The 19588-nt window shown below is 38.2% G+C and overlaps 1 protein-coding gene across 1 annotated transcript in view; it reads right to left on the minus strand.

The window, feature by feature from the left end:
• ABCC8 (ATP binding cassette subfamily C member 8) overlaps window positions 1-19588 on the minus strand; it is a 63722-nt gene that overhangs the window by 27034 nt on the left and 17100 nt on the right. Inside the window, exons 9-19 of the mRNA XM_030451430.1 lie at window positions 17041-17175; window positions 15404-15566; window positions 13930-13970; window positions 13485-13630; window positions 10380-10485; window positions 10048-10158; window positions 8083-8158; window positions 7887-7992; window positions 4536-4571; window positions 3199-3237; window positions 440-538 (exon numbers count right to left, since the gene is read on the minus strand). Coding sequence (XP_030307290.1) covers window positions 440-538; window positions 3199-3237; window positions 4536-4571; window positions 7887-7992; window positions 8083-8158; window positions 10048-10158; window positions 10380-10485; window positions 13485-13630; window positions 13930-13970; window positions 15404-15566; window positions 17041-17175 — 1058 coding nt within the window. The remainder of the gene's footprint in view (window positions 1-439; window positions 539-3198; window positions 3238-4535; window positions 4572-7886; window positions 7993-8082; window positions 8159-10047; window positions 10159-10379; window positions 10486-13484; window positions 13631-13929; window positions 13971-15403; window positions 15567-17040; window positions 17176-19588) is intronic.

The raw sequence follows: 19588 nt of genomic DNA on the forward strand, positions 1-19588 counted from the left end.
ACCAGCTATTACCTTTTAAATATTTTAGAATGTTTGGTGGACATTTATACTGAATAAAAAGACAGTCCATTAATTCTTCAAAATGTACCAAACACTGAATTGGTAATAAACAACAACCCCAGTTCCAAACAATTCATGTCAGTATCTCACAGTTAACTAAGTCAGTTAGGTATAGGAGAAAACAAACACAGTCCTGGAAAATTAAAACACTTCCACACTTAAGTTCAAGTGAGACAGAACTCTGTCTCTTGTACTTTTCAGAAAAAATGTGGTCAAAGGGGGACCACGGGGAACTCAAGGTCTTTTTGTCATATCCAGACAGATGCAGCACATTTGTTCCTAGAAGTAAATGGGGACCCATGCATAAAGTGAAGCCCATGCAGCTCCACTATTTAGCAAAAAGAGGAGTAAAGCATTTCACAGTGCTGAAATCTGTTACCTCTGTTTGTTAAAAGGGCTTTCAAATGTGATGTTCTCTTCCACTGTGGCATTGAGCAGCCAAGGCTTCTGTGATGCATATGCTACTGATCCTCTTTTCCTGAAACAAAAAGAACAGCACAGAGTTCCCAGTTAACCAGTGCAGTAGGTGTTTTTGGAAACCATTTTCTTGGAAAGGAAGAAACTGGTAAGTCTTCAAAGCCACTTTAATTTCTTTAAGGCAAATCCATAGCTCTCCCACCAAGAAAAGATACTAGATGTTAAATTTTCAACAGAATACTGAAATTGTTCAACTAACTGAATTTCAGCTTGCTCCTTGTTTCTGGTCTGGTTATTTTCCCTGTTCCAGAGTCACAAAGTAAATGGACAGCCAAGGGTGAAATCTTTTTACATCTCTAAAGACAAAAAAAAGAGAATACAGGCAAAAAAAGTACTTGCTAAATTTCCCACTGTGGAATTGCCCCCATAATGTACCACCAGAAGCAACAGCTTATCAGGGATTGGTCAACAGCTCACACAACAGACATTTCATTTCATTTCATTTCATTTCATAGGGATGACTATTACTATTTAAAAATAAAACTCTGCTAGTCAATTAGTAGCAGTTTTGTGGCTGTTGTGCACTAAGGACCTCAGTGATGCTGAAGAAAAGCAATACTTTTTATTAGAGCAACTGATACTGTTGGAAAACTCATTGGCTTACCATAATTTCTCCAGAAAAGGGCCAAAAGACTGATCACATTCCTAAAAGCATATCTGTTTTCTTTCCAGCTATATCAGCTCATCCAATAGACAGATAGGACCTCTCATGCAAACGTAGCCTTTGTGTGTTAGAAAGCCATAACAACAGCCTCTTTCTAGCTGGACCTGAATGCAATTTGATCAATGAGCTGCCAAAATAAATCAGGTTCTCTATCTTTATCAGGAATTAAGGTCATTTGCCCTGCTCAGTTTTTCAGGCTTTCACCAAGCTTGCTTAGAAGTCATTATAGGATCCAATGTTCTTTGATAACCTAAAAGAACACACAGTTATGGTACCCTGCTAACATTCTTCCAAGTTCAAATGTCTGTTGTCTCATTAGAATTCAATTATGTTTTATGAATTCTCTTTATTAGAAAATGAAAGGGAAACATTAAAAAATAGAAAAAGACAGGAGAAATCTCCTAAGCAGTTCAGCCCAGAGTCCAAAAATCTAATTCAAAGATCATTCAGTTCTGCCTCAAGGGGGAAACATTTCTTCAATTATTATGAAATTCCCATCCCTACGATTGAGAAAAAATTGCTCTGAGCATCCCAAGATGAACATTTATTCCTTTTCATTGCCTGAAACTGTGCCTTTGCTGTTCTTAATTCTTAATGTGATTGAAAAGTTACTTACAATTTAGTTTTTGATTAATAGTAGCTATATTGGAGGAAAATGTTATTATAACTTTTAGAAAAGGTTTTCTATTGTTCAGTGAGGATACAGGCACTGCCAGGAAGATGCACTCCATGCTGAGAACCAGCACAATGCCTGGGAATGCCATTCACGTTTGGCTTACACTCTGCTTCTAGGCCATCAGCTAGAACTAATTACTTCACAGAAACTGGGACAAGCAATGAGCTTGTCAAAATGCATCACAGACTTAGAATTTGGTAAAACCCTCTAAATTAATCTTAATTACAAACTGACACCAGGATGACATACCAGGGCAGCTCATATTAGAGCATAAACAAAAAGCTTGCAAGCATTTGATCACATGAGAAATCTATTGCATGTCTCCAGTGCTTCTTACTGTACAGAGGCAACCAAACTAAACTTTTACTAAAACTGTGGTAAACAAGGCAAAAAATCCAGACAACAAAATATTGTGGAGAGTGAGACAGCTCTGAAAGTCTGTCTTGAACCTACCTAATATTTCACACTTAAAAGACTGAATGCAAACAAATGGCTTAGGAGACTTAGGAGCAATTTATTCTGCAGGTGTAATTACCTCTTACCCCCAGGCTAAATAACTAAACAAATATGCATTTCAATCAATAGAGTGTAATTTTTCTCCTCTGATAACACAAGATAAAATAACCATAGCCTCTCAATGATCACAAAGAGGCAGATAGCAAAATCCAAACTTGCAATAAAGAAAGAAAATCTTCCCTGAGCTCCCTGGAGACTATGCACTTTGGCTAATACAGTATCAAGCCTGGCCATTCTCTACATGAATTTGTACTAAACCTAAAATGTCTGAAATGTTGGCAATTTTTAAAAGAAAACAGATGCATTAAGAATGCAATACAGTTAGTATTATAATGGAGTTAGTATTACAATGGTGGAGGAAATAATAGATTGCAAAGCCTTTCCTGCATGATTTGGATTGCTGACTACAGTTTTATCTTGATTATTTTGCATAATCCATGAATTTCAAGTATCAGTCAACAACTCAGAATCCAATGTCCTACAGAGATGAGAGAAATGTGTATTGTCCTCTCCTAAATTATTGCTGCATGAACACAAATTATTCTTCCATTGTTTTCAGCCTGGTGGTAGGTAACAGAACATTCTGATACTGCCAGTCCTGAGTATCCAGGAGCATCCTTCTTCTGCCTTTATCAAACTGCAAGGGTCACTTGCTTGTTTTCACTTCTAACTCTTGCAGTAGCTGCATACAGAGAGAAGCAATTTGCCTTCTAAGGAAGAATAACTCATTAAGTGCAGACACTTCTGCAAATTGTTCACAGAGACACAAAATGGCTGAGGTTGGAAAGTTTTTCAAGTGTTATACCTGAATTCCATGTTGTCAACAGGAGATTCTTTCTCTGAGCTGCAGAAAATAAATACAAGAGTTTTGGGATTTTTTGAAAGAAAGTTAATAATTTCAGACACTGCAAATAACACCTTAAAGTACTCTCACTATGCTATAATTAAACATAAAACAAAATGACTACATAATAAAAAGAAAACTCTCTTAAGCATGCTAAAATTTTACACTACATGGTAGTAACCTAAAAAGATGCAAAGTTTCAGTTCTTTAGATGTGCTAAATAACCTTGTAGAAAGTATTCAAAAACTATGAGCAAATGCTCAAGAGCTCACAAGACCTTGGCTCCAAAAACCATTCTGGGAACACCAAAAATGTTGTACATGATAGTGCAAAAAAGCCAGACATATTCCTACCACATTTAAGCAACATAACTAGGACTTGCAGAACCTAAAAAGGCAATTGTTTCACACAGACTAATATTCTTCCCTATTTTTTAATATGCTTGCCATGCTGTTGTGCATGTTATATAATTTTTTGCTGTTCATCCCCATAACAGTTTCAAATGGGATTGTCTAATTCTGATCATCTCTCTCTTGAATCTTTGTGGGTTCACGTGGTTTCCAAACAAGGGCCATCATATGACACTTTTCCTCTGCTGATTTCAGTAACCAAGTTCTCACTGGCTTCAGCAGGAACACGACTGTCACCTTTACAGGGTTTACCATACTGGAGGTTTACAACCACATGGGAAAGCTTTGCTCTCAACTGATTTGGTAGATACTCCCCAAACCCAAGCTGAGCTATGTTAATCAGGTAAAACCAATTTCCATACAAGGATTCTGTGCCAACAGATGGACTGATCCACACAGATGGACTCCCCACACTTTAGTTTGTGTGTGACTGAAGAATGTTAGTTGAGAAAATAAATTTTTGGCAGAAGGTTAAAAAAAAAAAAGAAGGGGAATGGGGAGAATTTGCTTTAATGAATGAAACATTTAAAGCAATACTTGACACTGTGTTTTGAAGTGCAGCATTAGGGAACAATCTGGTTCAGACTTTAAGAGAAGTGTTTTCAAAGACATCCAGGAAAGTTAGTATAGAATTTTCAAAGTTGCCAAATAATTATTTTCATAAAGAAAATTGCTCAAATTTTTAAAGTCATAAAGGCAGTTTCAAAAATTGTATTTCAGCAATTAATTAATGGTTAATGCAGTTATGCAATGGTTAATGCAGTGAAAGGTTCACTGATTCTCAGAATTCTGACACTGAAAATCTTAAGCACAGATTTTTGAAGCCTTTGGTTCTCACTGTTGCAATTGATTTAACAGGAAGACCAATAATCACCCACAATACCATACCTGACATCTTCCCCCGTCTCACTGTCAGATGTACAGCTGCAGCACAAATAAAAAGGAAAGATTGTTTACTTAAGTAAGCACAGGCAATCTGCCCCTGAAAGAAAAACTATTAAATTCTTCTTAGTGCACAGACTGCAAACAGTATTTATCAGAGAGCTGCAGTGAAGCATCTGTTCCTTCTAAACTGACTTGATTTTAGCAGTTATAGGAAAAAAAAAAAAAAGTGACAATTATTTTTTTAACTTGCACACATTTAATTTGACTCAACAAATGAAGTGACCTCCACTCTGTCCTGGACATGCTAACAAAATTGAGAAATCCTAGTGTGACAAGAATGATGTTCCATTAAAAAGAGAACATCTTCAGGGAAAACAAACTGTTAATCTCTGGTACTGTATTTTTCCATAGAAGCAACTGCACCTTTGCAGCATGAAGTGGGTAAGTTTGAACCCCAAATCCCACCTTCAGTTGCCTTGCAACATGTTGCTTTCTGTATCAGTCCTATCCTTTGGAGGCTGTGCCTGTGTAAGTAAGTGTGGGCAGGTCTGAGGGATGGACAGGGTTTTTTTCTGCTATTTTTAAGCATGTACCAAGATGTTCACAGAGTTGCTTTGACAGGATGGTTGGCCATACTTAGTACTGATACTAAATTCAGTCACCTCCATATCAGTTAGAAGAAAAATCTACTGTTAACCACCTTAATGAAGCTGCACTGCCTTCACATTATAAGAACTCTGGATTCACACAGGAGTGTGAATTAGAAACAAATGATATAACCTTGTTTAAACAAACTACTTCTCATTTAGGTCAATTTTCTGATATTATTTACTCCAAAAGGACTTGTACTATGAAATTCTCCATAGACTTGAGCTGGGACTATTTCAAATGACATACTGCCCAGAAGAAATCAGCATGGCATACACTATAATTATTTGCTCAATAAGCAGCCAAAACAATACTATCTACCATCTGTTCAGAATGATTTCTCTATTTTTGTTTATCTGTAACTGTAATATAAAATATTTATGCTGAGATGTTCTCAGCCTGCTTTGGACAAGGGGCAGTAATCTGAGCTGGATATTCTAGGCACACAGTGTAATAAAACCAACAAAACAAACTCACAAATGAGCCACTGCTCACTTCTGATTAGCTGACTATTAGCCCAGGAATAAATAACATTTATTTCCAAGGTTTTGAAACAAATAATATTTATAGGAACCAAATAAAGATTATAGGTAATTGTCTTTTAGCAATAGAGCATGGAGATAGAGAGGAGGGAAATGACTAGTGCAAGGTTATCCATTAGGGATAGCCAAGGGAAGGGCCAGCAATAGAATACAGATTTCCTGAGCACTGAGTGACATGTCAGCAGGATGTATCCTTCATCTTCACAGCTGTGACCTTGAAGGAAGAGAAGGACAAGGAAATTTGGAATGAGATCATTCAGGATTACTCTGAATGACTGTGTTTCTCTCATGATGAGCTGGAATGAGGATCTTGCTAATTTTGGTGACACCTTTTATTGCTTGAGCTAAGGCTATGAGCTTTGGTGAGGTAAGTCTTGATAAGACTCCTCTCCTTGAAGCTGGGGTGATATTGGATGTACCTGGTCAGACATTGGTATTTACTCATCAACTTAAGGGAGCTTTCATCTGATAACTTTACAACACAGATGTGCAGCTTACACTGACTGCATCTATCCAAACAAACCACTGCACAGGGTCACACCACTGAAAGAGGAGACAAAACAATCTGTCCCAGGGTGGCAGGAACTTACAGTGCTAAGATTGTTTCAGCCACAAACCCCTTTATACATATCTGACAGATAGCAAAGCAAATGTGATAACAACTGAATTTTACCTTGTGATACTTTGGCACATAGAGAAGACATGAAAACCAGTTCTGACCTTTACACTGTAGTGAAGCTCATACTTCTGAACAAGTGCTATTTAAAACACAGTCTGATCAGAACCACCGTGTCATCTGTTTTAGTTTAGCATCAGACATTAAAATTAAACTTCTTAATTATGTTATGTCATCTGTAAAAAATTACAGCCTTGCTGAAATGAAATTAGCTCACCTAATAAGGCTGCAGGGATTCTGTATGGTTCCTCACTATACTGATTTTCTGCTTAGGGAAGAATGCTTTAATGGACAGACCACCCCCCTCTGGAACTTCAGCTTCTGTTCTTACCTCCCTCACCAGCTGAAAGGATAATCTTCCTATGCTTCATTTGCCCCACCTATAAAATAGAGAATCTCCCTTGTTTGTAGTATGACTATTAAAGCATGTGCAATTCTGAGTAGTCTGGCTTGCTTACTCATGAAGGCTGGATACATATAAATGTGAAAATTGTTTGATAAAATCAGTGCAGTAAACAACTGGGTAACAGTGACCTGTGTACACCAGAGTTCATGGATTTGACTTACAGTTGCACTGTTGTTCCCTTGTTCCCGGTCAGTAGAAAATAAAATAAATTATTTCTCTAGGTTCTTTTGTAATTAGTAAACATTTTCCTACAAATAATTGCATCTCAAAAGGCAACATGTAATCTACATGGTGAAGAGATTTAGTACAATAAAATAAACAGGCCAAAAATGTTCACACACATTTATCAGATGGTGTACTAGAGATGGCAGTAATTGACTGGGAACCACATACAGGAGTTGCAATTTATTACAGTACCTGTCACTTGGTCTGAGTATCAAGACACCAGGTCCTAACAATACAGCTGCCAGAGTTTGGTTGGGTTTTTTTCCTCCCTTCATGGCCAGTACAAAAGTTAGACACAAGCATAGCCTGTAGCTGCTGTCTGAGTGCAGTTGCTGTGTCCCCTCAGGGAAAGAGGGAAGGATGTGACTGTCAGATCAGGAAGGATCACTGAGGAAGTGCCCTGAGGTCACTGCCACTCAGAAAAACCTCTTCAAGTTCTCAGGCACTTGAGCAGTGCTGGAACAGAGCAAACATCTAAGCCAGGTACCACCCTAGGTGAGCTGGTACCACATTATAGTTCCATTCAAAGACAGGAGCTCAGGCCTGAGAGTTCAAATGCCATTGTGGAGCAGCACAACACATCAAGAAATTAATTTTCATCAGAAAATTTCATTAAGGTTATGTTGCTGGAGTGCAAAGTGCCCAAGTAAGGTTATTTATTCCAATTAATGGAACAGATGGCTTGTCTGACCCTGGCTGGGTGGTCTATCTGGAATGCTCCCCTAACATCAGGGTAAGGTTTATCTTGAACGTGCACCTACAAAATCCTTGATTGCACAAAAGGGTTTCCAGAGTAGATTTTGGCTTTTTTTCTGTGTTATTACTTAACACAAGCTTGAATTTTTAAATAGCACTACCTGCTCCAGAATATGCTCCCAGAGATCTTCTGCATCTCACCCAGTATGGCTAGCAAGAGAGATGACTTACCACAGCCAACCTGTCCTACAATCATTGTTAGCTGGCCTGTGAGAGAAGATGGCACACATAAGCTTCTGATTCACCAAATGCTTACAAAAAACATCTTATTTTTTATACCTGAGGTCATTTTTTTACCTTGAGGGATTCGGATATCGATGTTGGACAATGCTGGAGGACCTTCAGGTGTCCAAGTGAAAAATCCATTTGTGATCTGTGCCAAAATGGAGAGAAATAAGAGAAAACCAGTTTTAGAGCTGACTTCCTTTTTCAACATCAGACACTTCTTTTTGTGATGCTGAGCTTATGAACACAGTTCAGCTTTTGCTCAGTGCAGGAAACATATCTTAAGTGACAGATTTTGTAAAGGCTTATATTCTGATATATTCTGCAAGAAACTCCAAACTCTAACAAGCACAATTAGAAAATAATGGAAAAGTCTTCAGGGAAAACAAGTTGCTGTTTAGGATTTCTTTTGTTATTGTAAAGTGGGCACACAAAATACATGAATTGATTCTGACATGATTAAATTTTATACAGGGTTGCAGCTTGCTATCTGCAGAGCAGTAAATGTCACCCTAAACACACTGCAGTGTATACAGCCATCCCATGGTCCAAGTTCCACTCAGATTCACAGAACATTCCACAGAAAGTAGATGTTGCTGCCTATTACAGTATTTGCTTTTGTATTTTTGATGTAATTCTCAGATAACCTAGGCTTTGCTAGGTACAGAAATTTTTTCAGTGAAAAAAGACTAAAAACAAGAAACAAAGTCTGTTCAGGACTCTAAATAGAGGAGATTTCCACAGATATTGTGAAAAACAGGAAACAGGAGACAATTTTAAAAAGCCTGTATTTATACAGGACCTTCTCCTCTCACTTTTTCAGAGCTTCTGAAGCCCTCAAAGCCTTCCAGCAATGCAGGGTACAATGTTTTTTGATTCCAAAGTGGAACGGGACACACCTATCCTACCCTGGAGGAAAAAGTGATTCTCTAATCTTGGGAAACCACTCAAAAAAATGAACAAAAAGAAAGTGCAGTGTTCCTCCCTCCAGATTCACAAAGGCAGCCAGAAGATCCTCTCTCAAAAAATGCCTCAGTAACTGCAAGTTCCCTGGCCCAGGTGCAACTGGTGACAACAATGTCAGCAGGTGGAGCCAGAGGTTAGAGCTGGTCCTGGCTCCCTGTCCAAGACCTTAAAATATTGTCCTTAAAGAGGTTACAGCTCTGGCCTCTCATTTGTGACAAGTTCCTTTGTTACTCCAGGCTGTCCAGCACCCCATGCAAAAACCTCTTTGAAATACTCCTCTTATTTTCCTGGAAGCCTGTTCAAGAAGGATCCTGCACCAGTGAAGCATCTCAGATGATAGTCTCTAAAAAATAAAAACAAGTCTGAAAGCACTACCAGTTGTCCCATTTAGTTCCACAAAATTTAATTATTCATTCTCTTGTGCCAGAAATGCAGCAGGACTCCTAAATAAACAACATCATCACCATAAACATAATCAGGCTTTTACTATTTCAGCCATTTATATAGGAAATCAAGAGCATCAGTCTTCAAAGTGGCATGAATAATTTTAATTTCTTTTTCAAAGAAGTTAGGCCTTTGGGGCTAGTTTTAAACCTCATCCTGAAAGGCCACTAGGAATTCCAAAAGAGGAAGACAAAATTATTTTAGAAATGTCTAAAAAAAATTGTTTTTAATTTTCTTCATATCATTTTTCTGTATAGGCACTGGAAATGGAAGAATGAGTCTGGAATACATAAAAGGTTGGATCAAGTAACCTTTCAAAGGTTCCTTTCAACCTAGCTGGAAATTTTTGTCATGACAAGAGGGCTAATGACTTAATCACCTCAAAAAGAAATCTGCTGAGCACACAATCTAGAGGGCCATACACAGCTAAACACAACTTAGAGGTCAGTGGTGAATTCTTAAAAGCGAAGACATAAAAAAGAAAGGCAGAGATGAACTTCTGACATGAGCAGAAGTGTCTCACAGTTCACAGCAAATGATGATTCTTGAATTTGAAATTGCCAACAGAATACTGAAGTGACTATTAGTAATCTATAGTAACTGATATTAGAGTGACCTTCATATCACCTTTACACAAAAATCATCTGCTTCTGTGATGTTAATGGGTCTTCTCATGTGAGAGCTGTAACTGTTCCAGTCCTCCCTGGCAGGCCTCTTGCGATTAACAACTTTGAGTGGCTGTGCAAAATCAGAGAGACAGAAATAAGCAGTAATTGGTACCAGTACCAGCAAAGTGTCCTAAACACAAGAACCCATGTTACGACCTAGGGAGTGCAGGCTCTTAAGAAGAGGTTTTGCAATAGTAAAAAAATTATCAGTTGGAAACTGAAAAGTCAAAAATTTATTCTGCGTACAGATTACTCCAGCCACTTCATCCACAATTAAACAGCATTTCTCACCACTGCCTGGTATTTGCTGTGATTATCTGCACTTCTTAGCTCAGATGATTTATCATGCTCTTCTCCAATTTCTTCACTTGACAGAAATTCACTCAGTTTCTGCACACTGAAAGGGAATAAAAAGAATTACATCTTGACCTGGAATGCAAACCTGTAGCTCAATGCTGTGTTATTATAGCTTATATTGTTATCACTTTTAGTATTTCAACCACTATCTGCCTGCTGCATAATTTGTTTTTTCTTTTTTTAATGCTGATACAGGCATATGAAAATGTGCTATGAGAAATTATTGCAAGGAAGTTGACGAAACCTGCCCTGTATTCTGTTAACAGTAGCATTTTAATGATGTGTACAGATGCTTCTCAGTCTTGTCTTTTCTGATACCACCAGAGAGATTACACACAAGATGTTTTCAGACATTTGGGGGGATGCAGACCAGCTACAACAGGAGCTCATTTTGAAGCCACAAGCTGAAGGAGAATTAATGTCATTTAGGTTACTGAAGCACTGCACAGTCAGTTCTACTGAGCAGACTCATGAACACCAGGAGTCTGATGAAATCTGTACAACCAGCTATGATGAAAAACAAAGTGTATAAGGTAACATAAGGTATAGAAGAGTGTACCTTAACAGAAGTGATCAACAGATGAGATATAAAAGGAAACCTGACAACCAGCAACAAAGGAGAATGCATAAAATTTTCCCAGCTGCTTAAGGCTTAATTAGCTAAGAGATAATGTGTCTTTATAATGAAATTTAACAGATTCTGACAACAATTTTATCTCTGTACCTGACTTTATAAAATGCATGTCTAATCTACTCTCAGAGACAGCAAATGAAATTTGCAAAGGCATTAGACTGAATCAGGAACTCAACATCAAAGGGGCTCAGTTAGCTGGAAGTAAGTTAATTATCAGGCTCCAAAATGATGAAGTGCCAAAAGGCTTTAAGTTTCCTAAAATAAATTTATGGATATGGACTGAAAAAAAAAATGTACTTCAATGTTTAGCAGTTTAGGGGGAGAAACAGGCCAACGATGCCACTACAGCATAGTGATATGTGGCTGTCATTAGTATGTAAACTTTAAAAAAAGTAAAATAAACCCCCAGCATTTTTAAATTTTGCATTCCACTGACTGGGATTTCTTCCTCAGAGTACAATTTATTTTATTCTAAAAATGTCATGAAATACCCTCCTGGTGACAAAATAGTGCTGGACCAAGCCAGTGCAGAATTGATTCTGTCAATGACAGTCCATGAGGATGCCTTGCAATTGGGCATATCTGTAAGGATTAAAGATACATTTGTGGAGATTATTGTCCTTCATACCATCTGGCATCAGCTACTGTACCCAATATTAATAAAGCAGGGGTCATAAAGTGCCCAAGATGCAAAGCCAGATACACACCCTTTAGTATCCTTTATGTGCTGGTTTCACTGCTGGATCATTTCCTGTTTCATCTAGTTCCTTTGTCACTACAGCAGAAGCTGTCTTGTACACTTGCTAGAACCAATTAAGAGTATTTCCAATTAAGGAAAGCTGAAATACAACTCCATGAAGTTTTATTACATTACCCTTCCCTGATCTTGCTGCTCAGCTACTTACTAGCAAGAAGGTGTAACATGGTCAGAGCAAGTAAACCTTAGTTGTGCTCAGCTGGCATGAACACAGTTTTCTGTTGTCTTTTTCACATTTACCAAACTATTTAAGCTATCATGTGTTTGCATGGGTTGAAAAAATCTGACAGATGCTTCCAAAATACTGCACTGAAGGATGGGTACTCAGAAGACACACCCAGAGTATCTCTGGAGCAGCACCTGAGATACTGTGATAGAGCCAGCCAGGAAGGCACAGATCACACCAACCTTGTGACACAGTTTGAGCTGAGCAATTCCTGTCTGCACTGCAAATGGCAGGGCAATAGCTTGCTAACAGGAAAGTAACTACAGAGGAACTGAAGAACAACTCCCAGCTAGCAACAATTAATACTGGTTGATGTAATTGCTTTAGAATTGTTCCTGAAGCATTAACAGGCATGCAATTAATTGACAAAGAAATCCTCAGACAATTCAAAATAAATGCCCACTACCAGCGCCAGTGTGGGCCCCCAGCTTCTTTGCTGGCTGCAATCTTAGCATGACAACTTGTCATGACTCTAGAGACTGCCCTAGTGCCTGCTAAACTTTGCATGCCAGCTGCTGACACTCTCAGATTTCACACTTGTTAGAAGAGAGGACACAGCTGTGACTTTGCACTGTCAGGGAATTTCAAAACAGCGAGGGCAACCTCAGCCTCCTGCTGTGGTCTCCTTTCCATCTCCAAAGTGACACAAAGGCACTAGAGCAAGGGCTGGTGTCCAGTGTGTGCTCCATAGTTTGGACAAGCTCTTAAGACAGCTACACTGGAGGTCACAAATAGGTCCTGGTAAATAAGAAGCCCAGACTCTCTCTTCCTCTCCTATCCGTCAGTGTTACACAGAACATGAAAAGTGTTAAGAGATTTTACACAAATCTGTTGACAATCAGCAAAAATCCCAGTGTGAAAGCAGTTCTGCTAATTTGTATTTCATTTTTTGAGCACTCAGAATAATGTATTTGTAAGAAAGTAAAAATTCATAAAGTCTGAAGTAGAGACTTAGTAATTAACTTGCTCTCACACTTACCAGCGACTTTAATGGGGTTTTCCTTGTTTGTTTAAGCCTTACTCTGCACCAACAGATCTGTGATTACCTTTTTCCCTTCTGCATGTGTTAAGGATGGAAACATTTGGGTGATTTACTAGACTATATCTTCAGTAAGTTTTCCCTTCCTTTCTCTTTACCACATCCATGTTGCATGCAGTACCAGTATAGCTCATCCCACTCTACACAATGAGGTACTAGCTGGGGACCACAAAATATTGGTTGACAAATGTATCAGCAAAGAGCTTAGCCCAAATTTTACAAACAAGGGAGACATACAAGGTAAAAATTTGGCAAATAATTGATAACAACAATGGATAAATAATCACTACACTATTTCTAAACTTAAAATTGGAAAATGAGCAATATACACATTCTCTGAAAATTTAAGAGGTGGTAGCAAACATTAATTTTGCACTTCTCACCTTACTAATGCTTTGACAGTGGATCTGACCACACTGGAGAGCAGGAACAATGGAGACACAAGAATATGAAAAAGGGAGATGGAGGCAAATGCCACGGATGGGGAGAAGTCAGCATTCCTTGTCAGATGAGCATGGACCACAAACGTCTACAAAGAAAGAGACATCATCAGCAGCATTTTGTCATCAAGAAGGAAACATGGAAAGACTTCATATTTCATAGGCATTTCATTTACAGAATCTTCACCCATTCAACAGTCTGGGGGAATGCTTCATACCCTGGGCTACTTCTGGTCACAGATGACAAGTGAGCATTTTCTATTCCCTCCCAGAAGAAGTGCAAATGTGCAGCAGGTTTACATCCTGTCTTCCTTCTTCCTCATTTCCCCATCACTTATACTTTAAAACACAGTTGTAATTAATGCTACTTAGAAAAGTCCATACTTACTATAAGAACAGCTGCAATTGGTATTGCTGCATTCATAAAGACTGTGAAGGAAAACATGCAGGAACATTTAGAAACAATTTCCATTCAGACAGCTGAGAAACTGATCTAATCATTCATAATACAAACCAAGAACGCAGATGCAAACATGGCATCATGAATGCTTCATGAAACAGTAAATATTTACATTGTTTTTAATGTCTGTTCTTATTTATGACACTATTTCTTTATAGAACAATCAGTACTCTTGGGATGAGTATGCCTTTTCCTAGCTTTTACAAATGATACAGTGAGGATTTAAAATCAAATAAGCCTCCACAGCCCCTTCAGTCCTACAGCTGAACCTGTGCTCTGACTATAAATAGATTTTAATGCCACATGGAGAAGTGCAAACAGAGGGAGGTCATCTGTGTTAATCTGGGTGTAGGATGGTTTCTGGTCAATCTATTCCAGCTAAACTCTGCTTCATGGCAAAATGAAACTACTCTTAAAACACAGAGAGCTCAGGATCCCCAGAAAGAAATTCTGGTGTCAACAGTCAAGGAAAAACTAAACTTAATGTCACTTACATTCAGTGGGATCAGGACCTTTCCCTCAGAGGGCATTACCTGTGTAATCATTTGGCAGGGAAGAAAGTCAGCTGCATGCCTCTTGGGTAAATGTAATCAGATATCACTAACCAGACTAGCAGTTACTTTCCTAATGAGTGGTCTTCCTTGTCTGTCTGGAAGGTATTTGTACTTGTCACTTGTGCCATTTTAATACTTCTCACTAAAAGTTTCAATTTAACCAGTATCTTACAGATGATAAGAAAAGTGTTCTTCAGTATGGCTTTAGTAATTATTTCTAAATACTACAGTATCAATTAAATAGGTGTTGCATATGATCTCCTCAAATAGACTTCAACTGGTCTTTTTAAAAGAATGAGAAATGCTTTTAAGCAACTTTAAATATAATAGGAGAGAAAAGAATTGCCAGGATTCTCATATTTTTTCCTTTCCAGGTTATAGAAATAGTCTTAAGAATAATTTATTTTTGTAAGAAATGCAAATTTTGAGTAAGAAAATGTGAATACCATGTGTTGGAGCTTCAATGCAAAGACAATTTGTCACAGTGTATTGTGCAAAATGCAGAGGAAAAAAAAAACAACTTCAACAAAGGCTTCTTCCTGAACACTACGTTATAGCAGAGAATATTGCTGGCTGAAGGTAGCCTGTGAAATACTTGTCCCTTAAAAGCTTTTCTCCAGAAAAGTAAATGCTCTGAAGCATTAATCTTGACTTCTAGGCATGTTTTCCATACAGGGAAAATTCTACTCAATTAAAGAGGAAATGTGACTAAGTGGAAAGCAAGGTGTATTGATCACAGCCTAAAGCAACTGAAACAATCTCAGTAGAGAAATGGTAAACTCATTAGTAACTAATAATGCAGCAGCATTTCAGCTGAAGAGTGGATTAGAATGAAAGGAACAACTTACTGGATATGGAGGTATAAAGAGCAAAAGACTTCAGGCTTCTCATTTCTTTTTGTCTGGTTTCCTCTACACTGCTGTGGAAGATGTGTTCCCAAGCATAGAGTTTAAGGAGTTTAATGCCTCGAAGCATCTCATTTGTCTTCTTCAGTCTCTCATTGGAGTACTCCTGCAACATTTACATACCCATTTACTTAAAGAGTATAATTAAAGCACTTCACCTCTAAACATAAGGGCAGCAAAAGAATTGTATGCAGCTCCTGTTATCAGTCAGGTGTACTTTACTGGTCCTGGCCATTCAGATGTTTTGTTGCTCTTTACAATGGTGAGCTTCCCTAGAACTCAAGTCAAAAGGCTGCTGATTTGCACTCCTAAATAAACCTGGTACTGAAAATTTTATTCCTCTGCTCAGTTGCAAGGCAGCTTCTCATGATTTCTACTGCCCAGCACACTGGCTGGATTTTCAACAGGCACACTGAGAGCACAGAGAGGAGATCAGAACATGCAGGCAAGCTACAGATGGGCACATCACTCTGCCCAGTCAGTGTGATAGGGAAACAATGGTGCCAGGCTTCAAATCAGCCATCAGCAAGCCCAAGTTAGTATGAAGCTGTGATCCTGTAGGGGAATCTGAATAAGGCCAGCTCGCTCAGACACTAATACACTGGTAAAGTTGTACTCCCAGTAAAGCAGAACTGGAAGTTATGCTACCTCCATTTTTCAAGCTAGCTCAAAGATCTTTGTACCATGCTACTCTGCACAGTGGAGATGTTTCTAGCTCAAAATGCGCAGCTCCCATGTGCAGGAGTATCTAGGTGATGCTGACTGTGCTACAGGGATCCTTACTGCCTCCCTTTCTAGAAGGGTATAGACTGTTGATGTGAAGGCATCACTTTTCACACAGTAAGGTGCATAAATAACTTATTACCAGACATGATTTGTGGTAGAAGATATTTCAGCGAGCTGCCTGGCTCCACTACAGGTTCATGTGGCTTCTTTGGCAGAGCAACAGTTGCTGAAAGTGGCAATAAAGTGCAGAGCAGCTGGGCATGGTAATTCCAGTGGGCTGAGGGTAATTCCAGTGGGCTGAGGGTAATTCCAGTGGGCTGAGGGAACTTTCTCAGCAGAGATGCAGGTGACTCAAATTATAGACAAGTCAAGTGAAAAAGCAAGAATAACTTGTGATTGAGCAGACCTCTAAACTCCCCAGGTGAGGAGCATGCTGTGGGAGTTAGGATTGGCTCTATCTTATTTAAATAAATCCCTTTGATAGAGTTCCACAGCTTTGATGTATCTGGGATGCAAGTTGGAATGCAGTGTCCCTCTCCCTTTGGACAGCTTGCCCTCTCTGAGTGCACATAGCCATTTCAGTCAATAATTGCTGACCATTTACATTTGCAAGTTAGAAACATCTTAAGCTTTTTTGCTCTTAGGGAAACACACACTTGTTGAAAAATAGAAACTCCAAAACCTGCGTTTTTATTGCTTACACTTACCATGCTTTCACATTCTTGAACATTTCCAATGTTTGACATTCAGTTCCCATGTCTATGTCCACAGTCAGCTTTGAAATTCCAAATACAGACCAATGCATAATTAACAGACATGATATTTATAGCATGTACAAGTTTGAGGACACTTACCAAAGTGCTTCTCTGGGCCTGTGAGAGTTTTGTTGCTACAAAGTACTGAACAGGTGCAAGGACTATGATTACTGCTGCTCCAATTAAGGCACTGATTCCAAGAAGGTAGTAGAGCAGAAGAACTCCTACAATTATCTGTTGGAAGAAAAGAAAGTAGCACAAGAGTTGGGATAAATTAACTTTGGGTATGTACCATGAGGACTAATCACAGGGTAACTGGACAGCATGTTCAAAAAAACAGCCTCTACAGCCAGCCCTACCCCTAAACATCACCTGTTCTGCACTGCTTGTACAGTGGGGTTTGATCAGTCAGGATTTTACACCAGGGGACTAAATACACCCACCTAGGGTCCCTGCCCAGCTGTGGATTCTTTATATTTCCATTTCATGACTCCCTATTATGAAGAGTACAGGAAAGTTGTACAGATTTTCATAAAATGTAACTCATAGCTATTTAAAATATCTTTATAAATAAATAAATTTATAAATAAAATCCTTTAAATAAAGTTTAAGTTATTTTAGAATACTTTCAAGTAACACACTGAGATACTACTCCCTTTACTGTCACTATTCAGACTTTTTTCCCCATTGACCAGATTACATAGCATGCTTTTTTTTTTTTTTTTTTTTTTAATTTCTTTTCTTCTTCTGTGGTATTTAAGCATTTTTACATTGGAGTATACATCTCACAGTCTGATCAACACTCACAAGCCTACATCACATGGGACTTCAACAAAGAAGGAATGTTTCTTTACTTCCTATAGAAACTAATATGAAATATTATTAAAAAAAAAACCTAGTCTTGTAAATGTTAACATGACATTATTGCTGATCAGTTTATAAAAAAGAAGGATCATAAAGCATAACACTAAAAAAACCCACTTCAAGGAAACATAGAATTGCAAGGAATTGTTTTAAGGATGGCACCGAATGTTAAAACAAAGGTTAAAGAAACAGCTTAACAAAAAAAGATTTGTCTTGGGTAACTAAGTCTTACCTGCCAGAGATATATATCATGAGTAAGAAACTCACCAACAGCTCTGCTTAGTTTGTCTTGATTATTTATTGAAAATAGGAAATACTTTTAGCCAGAACCTGCTTTGTGTCCAGTTTTGAAAGAGACAAATGTCTTTTCATTACAAATGTAAGCTATCCTTGTCAATGAACCAGAGGTATGAGAAAACAGGATTTTTTAATAATCACAATGAAATTCAACAAGGGTGTTTATAAAATGGAAGGGGGAGGAGGGAAGCCTTTATAGCACCTCATTTTGCTCCCAGGGTTTGAGCCAAACCTACAGAAGGCATCTTTCAATTGATGGGCATCCCCAGGCCTCTTTTCATTGATTTCAATGGCCTTCAAACAGTAACTTAAGGCAATGATAAAGCTCCTATTGACTCCAGTCAGAGCAAAGATGGGGCTCAAATTATCTGGACTGTATAGAAATCCTAAGTTGTTATGAATGGCTAGGGCTTCTAGTCAAGGATAATTACAAAATCCACAGCAGTTGCTGAAATGCTGATTGTTAGGTTAAGAGCTACAAAACAATTAAAACCCTGTTTTAAATAATAATGAAGCTTGTTCAACTTTCTATTAGGCATCTCTTGGGCATCCAGTAATTGCTTTCACTACATGGTAAAACAAAGCATTGAATGAATATTGTGGAAACATGTTTTGGAGAAACCTTTGTGATCACTGTGACACATTTGATTTATGCCTTGCAATGTGTGCATCATCCACAACGCAGGAGCATGCTTTGACACTGCTAGTCCTCATCTGCTAAGGAGCATTGAAGGGTGAATTTTAATGCAAATATTATCATATTTTCAGAAGACTGTCAGGAAATCTTTATGAGTCTGTGACTTCTGGCACACCGGAGAAAAATGTTGTTACAGAATATGTAATGAAATTGGCTTAATTCTCAGTTGCACTGAAGCTGTCTCTACACTGAGCTGCCAGAACAGTCTTGTAAAAAGTGTATTCTTTACACAGTCTGTTTTACTTCAGACTTTTAGTGGAGACTAAGCCTGAAGACTAATTTGATCCTCAATACTATCACTAAAGTGGTGGACACTTTAATGCCTCATAGCTCTTACAGCACTTAGAAATCAGTATTAGCACATGTTCCTTGATCATTGGGTTTTTTTCACCATTTAAGGAAATCTCGTTTCTATTTTTCCCCCCCATACTTTCAGGAAAACTATCCCAATGCTAAAAATAAGTAAATCTTATTAAAAAAAAAATCTGCTGATAATTGCTATATTCACCACCCTTTTTAATTCTAGAAAATAAAATGTTTTTAACTGGTGTGCAAGCCTCTCCAGAGCAGATCAGGGAAACTAATCTATGCTATAACTGAATCTATGATGTATGAATGCAAGATTTCAACACATTCCAGTTATTACCTACACTGATACAATAAATGAATGCCCTGCAATTGCATAATCTGCTGTACTCTGTAAATTCTTGCTACAAATGCAAAGTCTGTATGGCAGCATTCAAGATCCTAATACAGTCCTAAATACCTATAGTCCTCTTACGGATGTGA

Source organism: Calypte anna, chromosome 5, assembly GCF_003957555.1.
Source record: "Calypte anna isolate BGI_N300 chromosome 5, bCalAnn1_v1.p, whole genome shotgun sequence".
Lineage (NCBI taxonomy): Eukaryota > Metazoa > Chordata > Aves > Apodiformes > Trochilidae > Calypte > Calypte anna.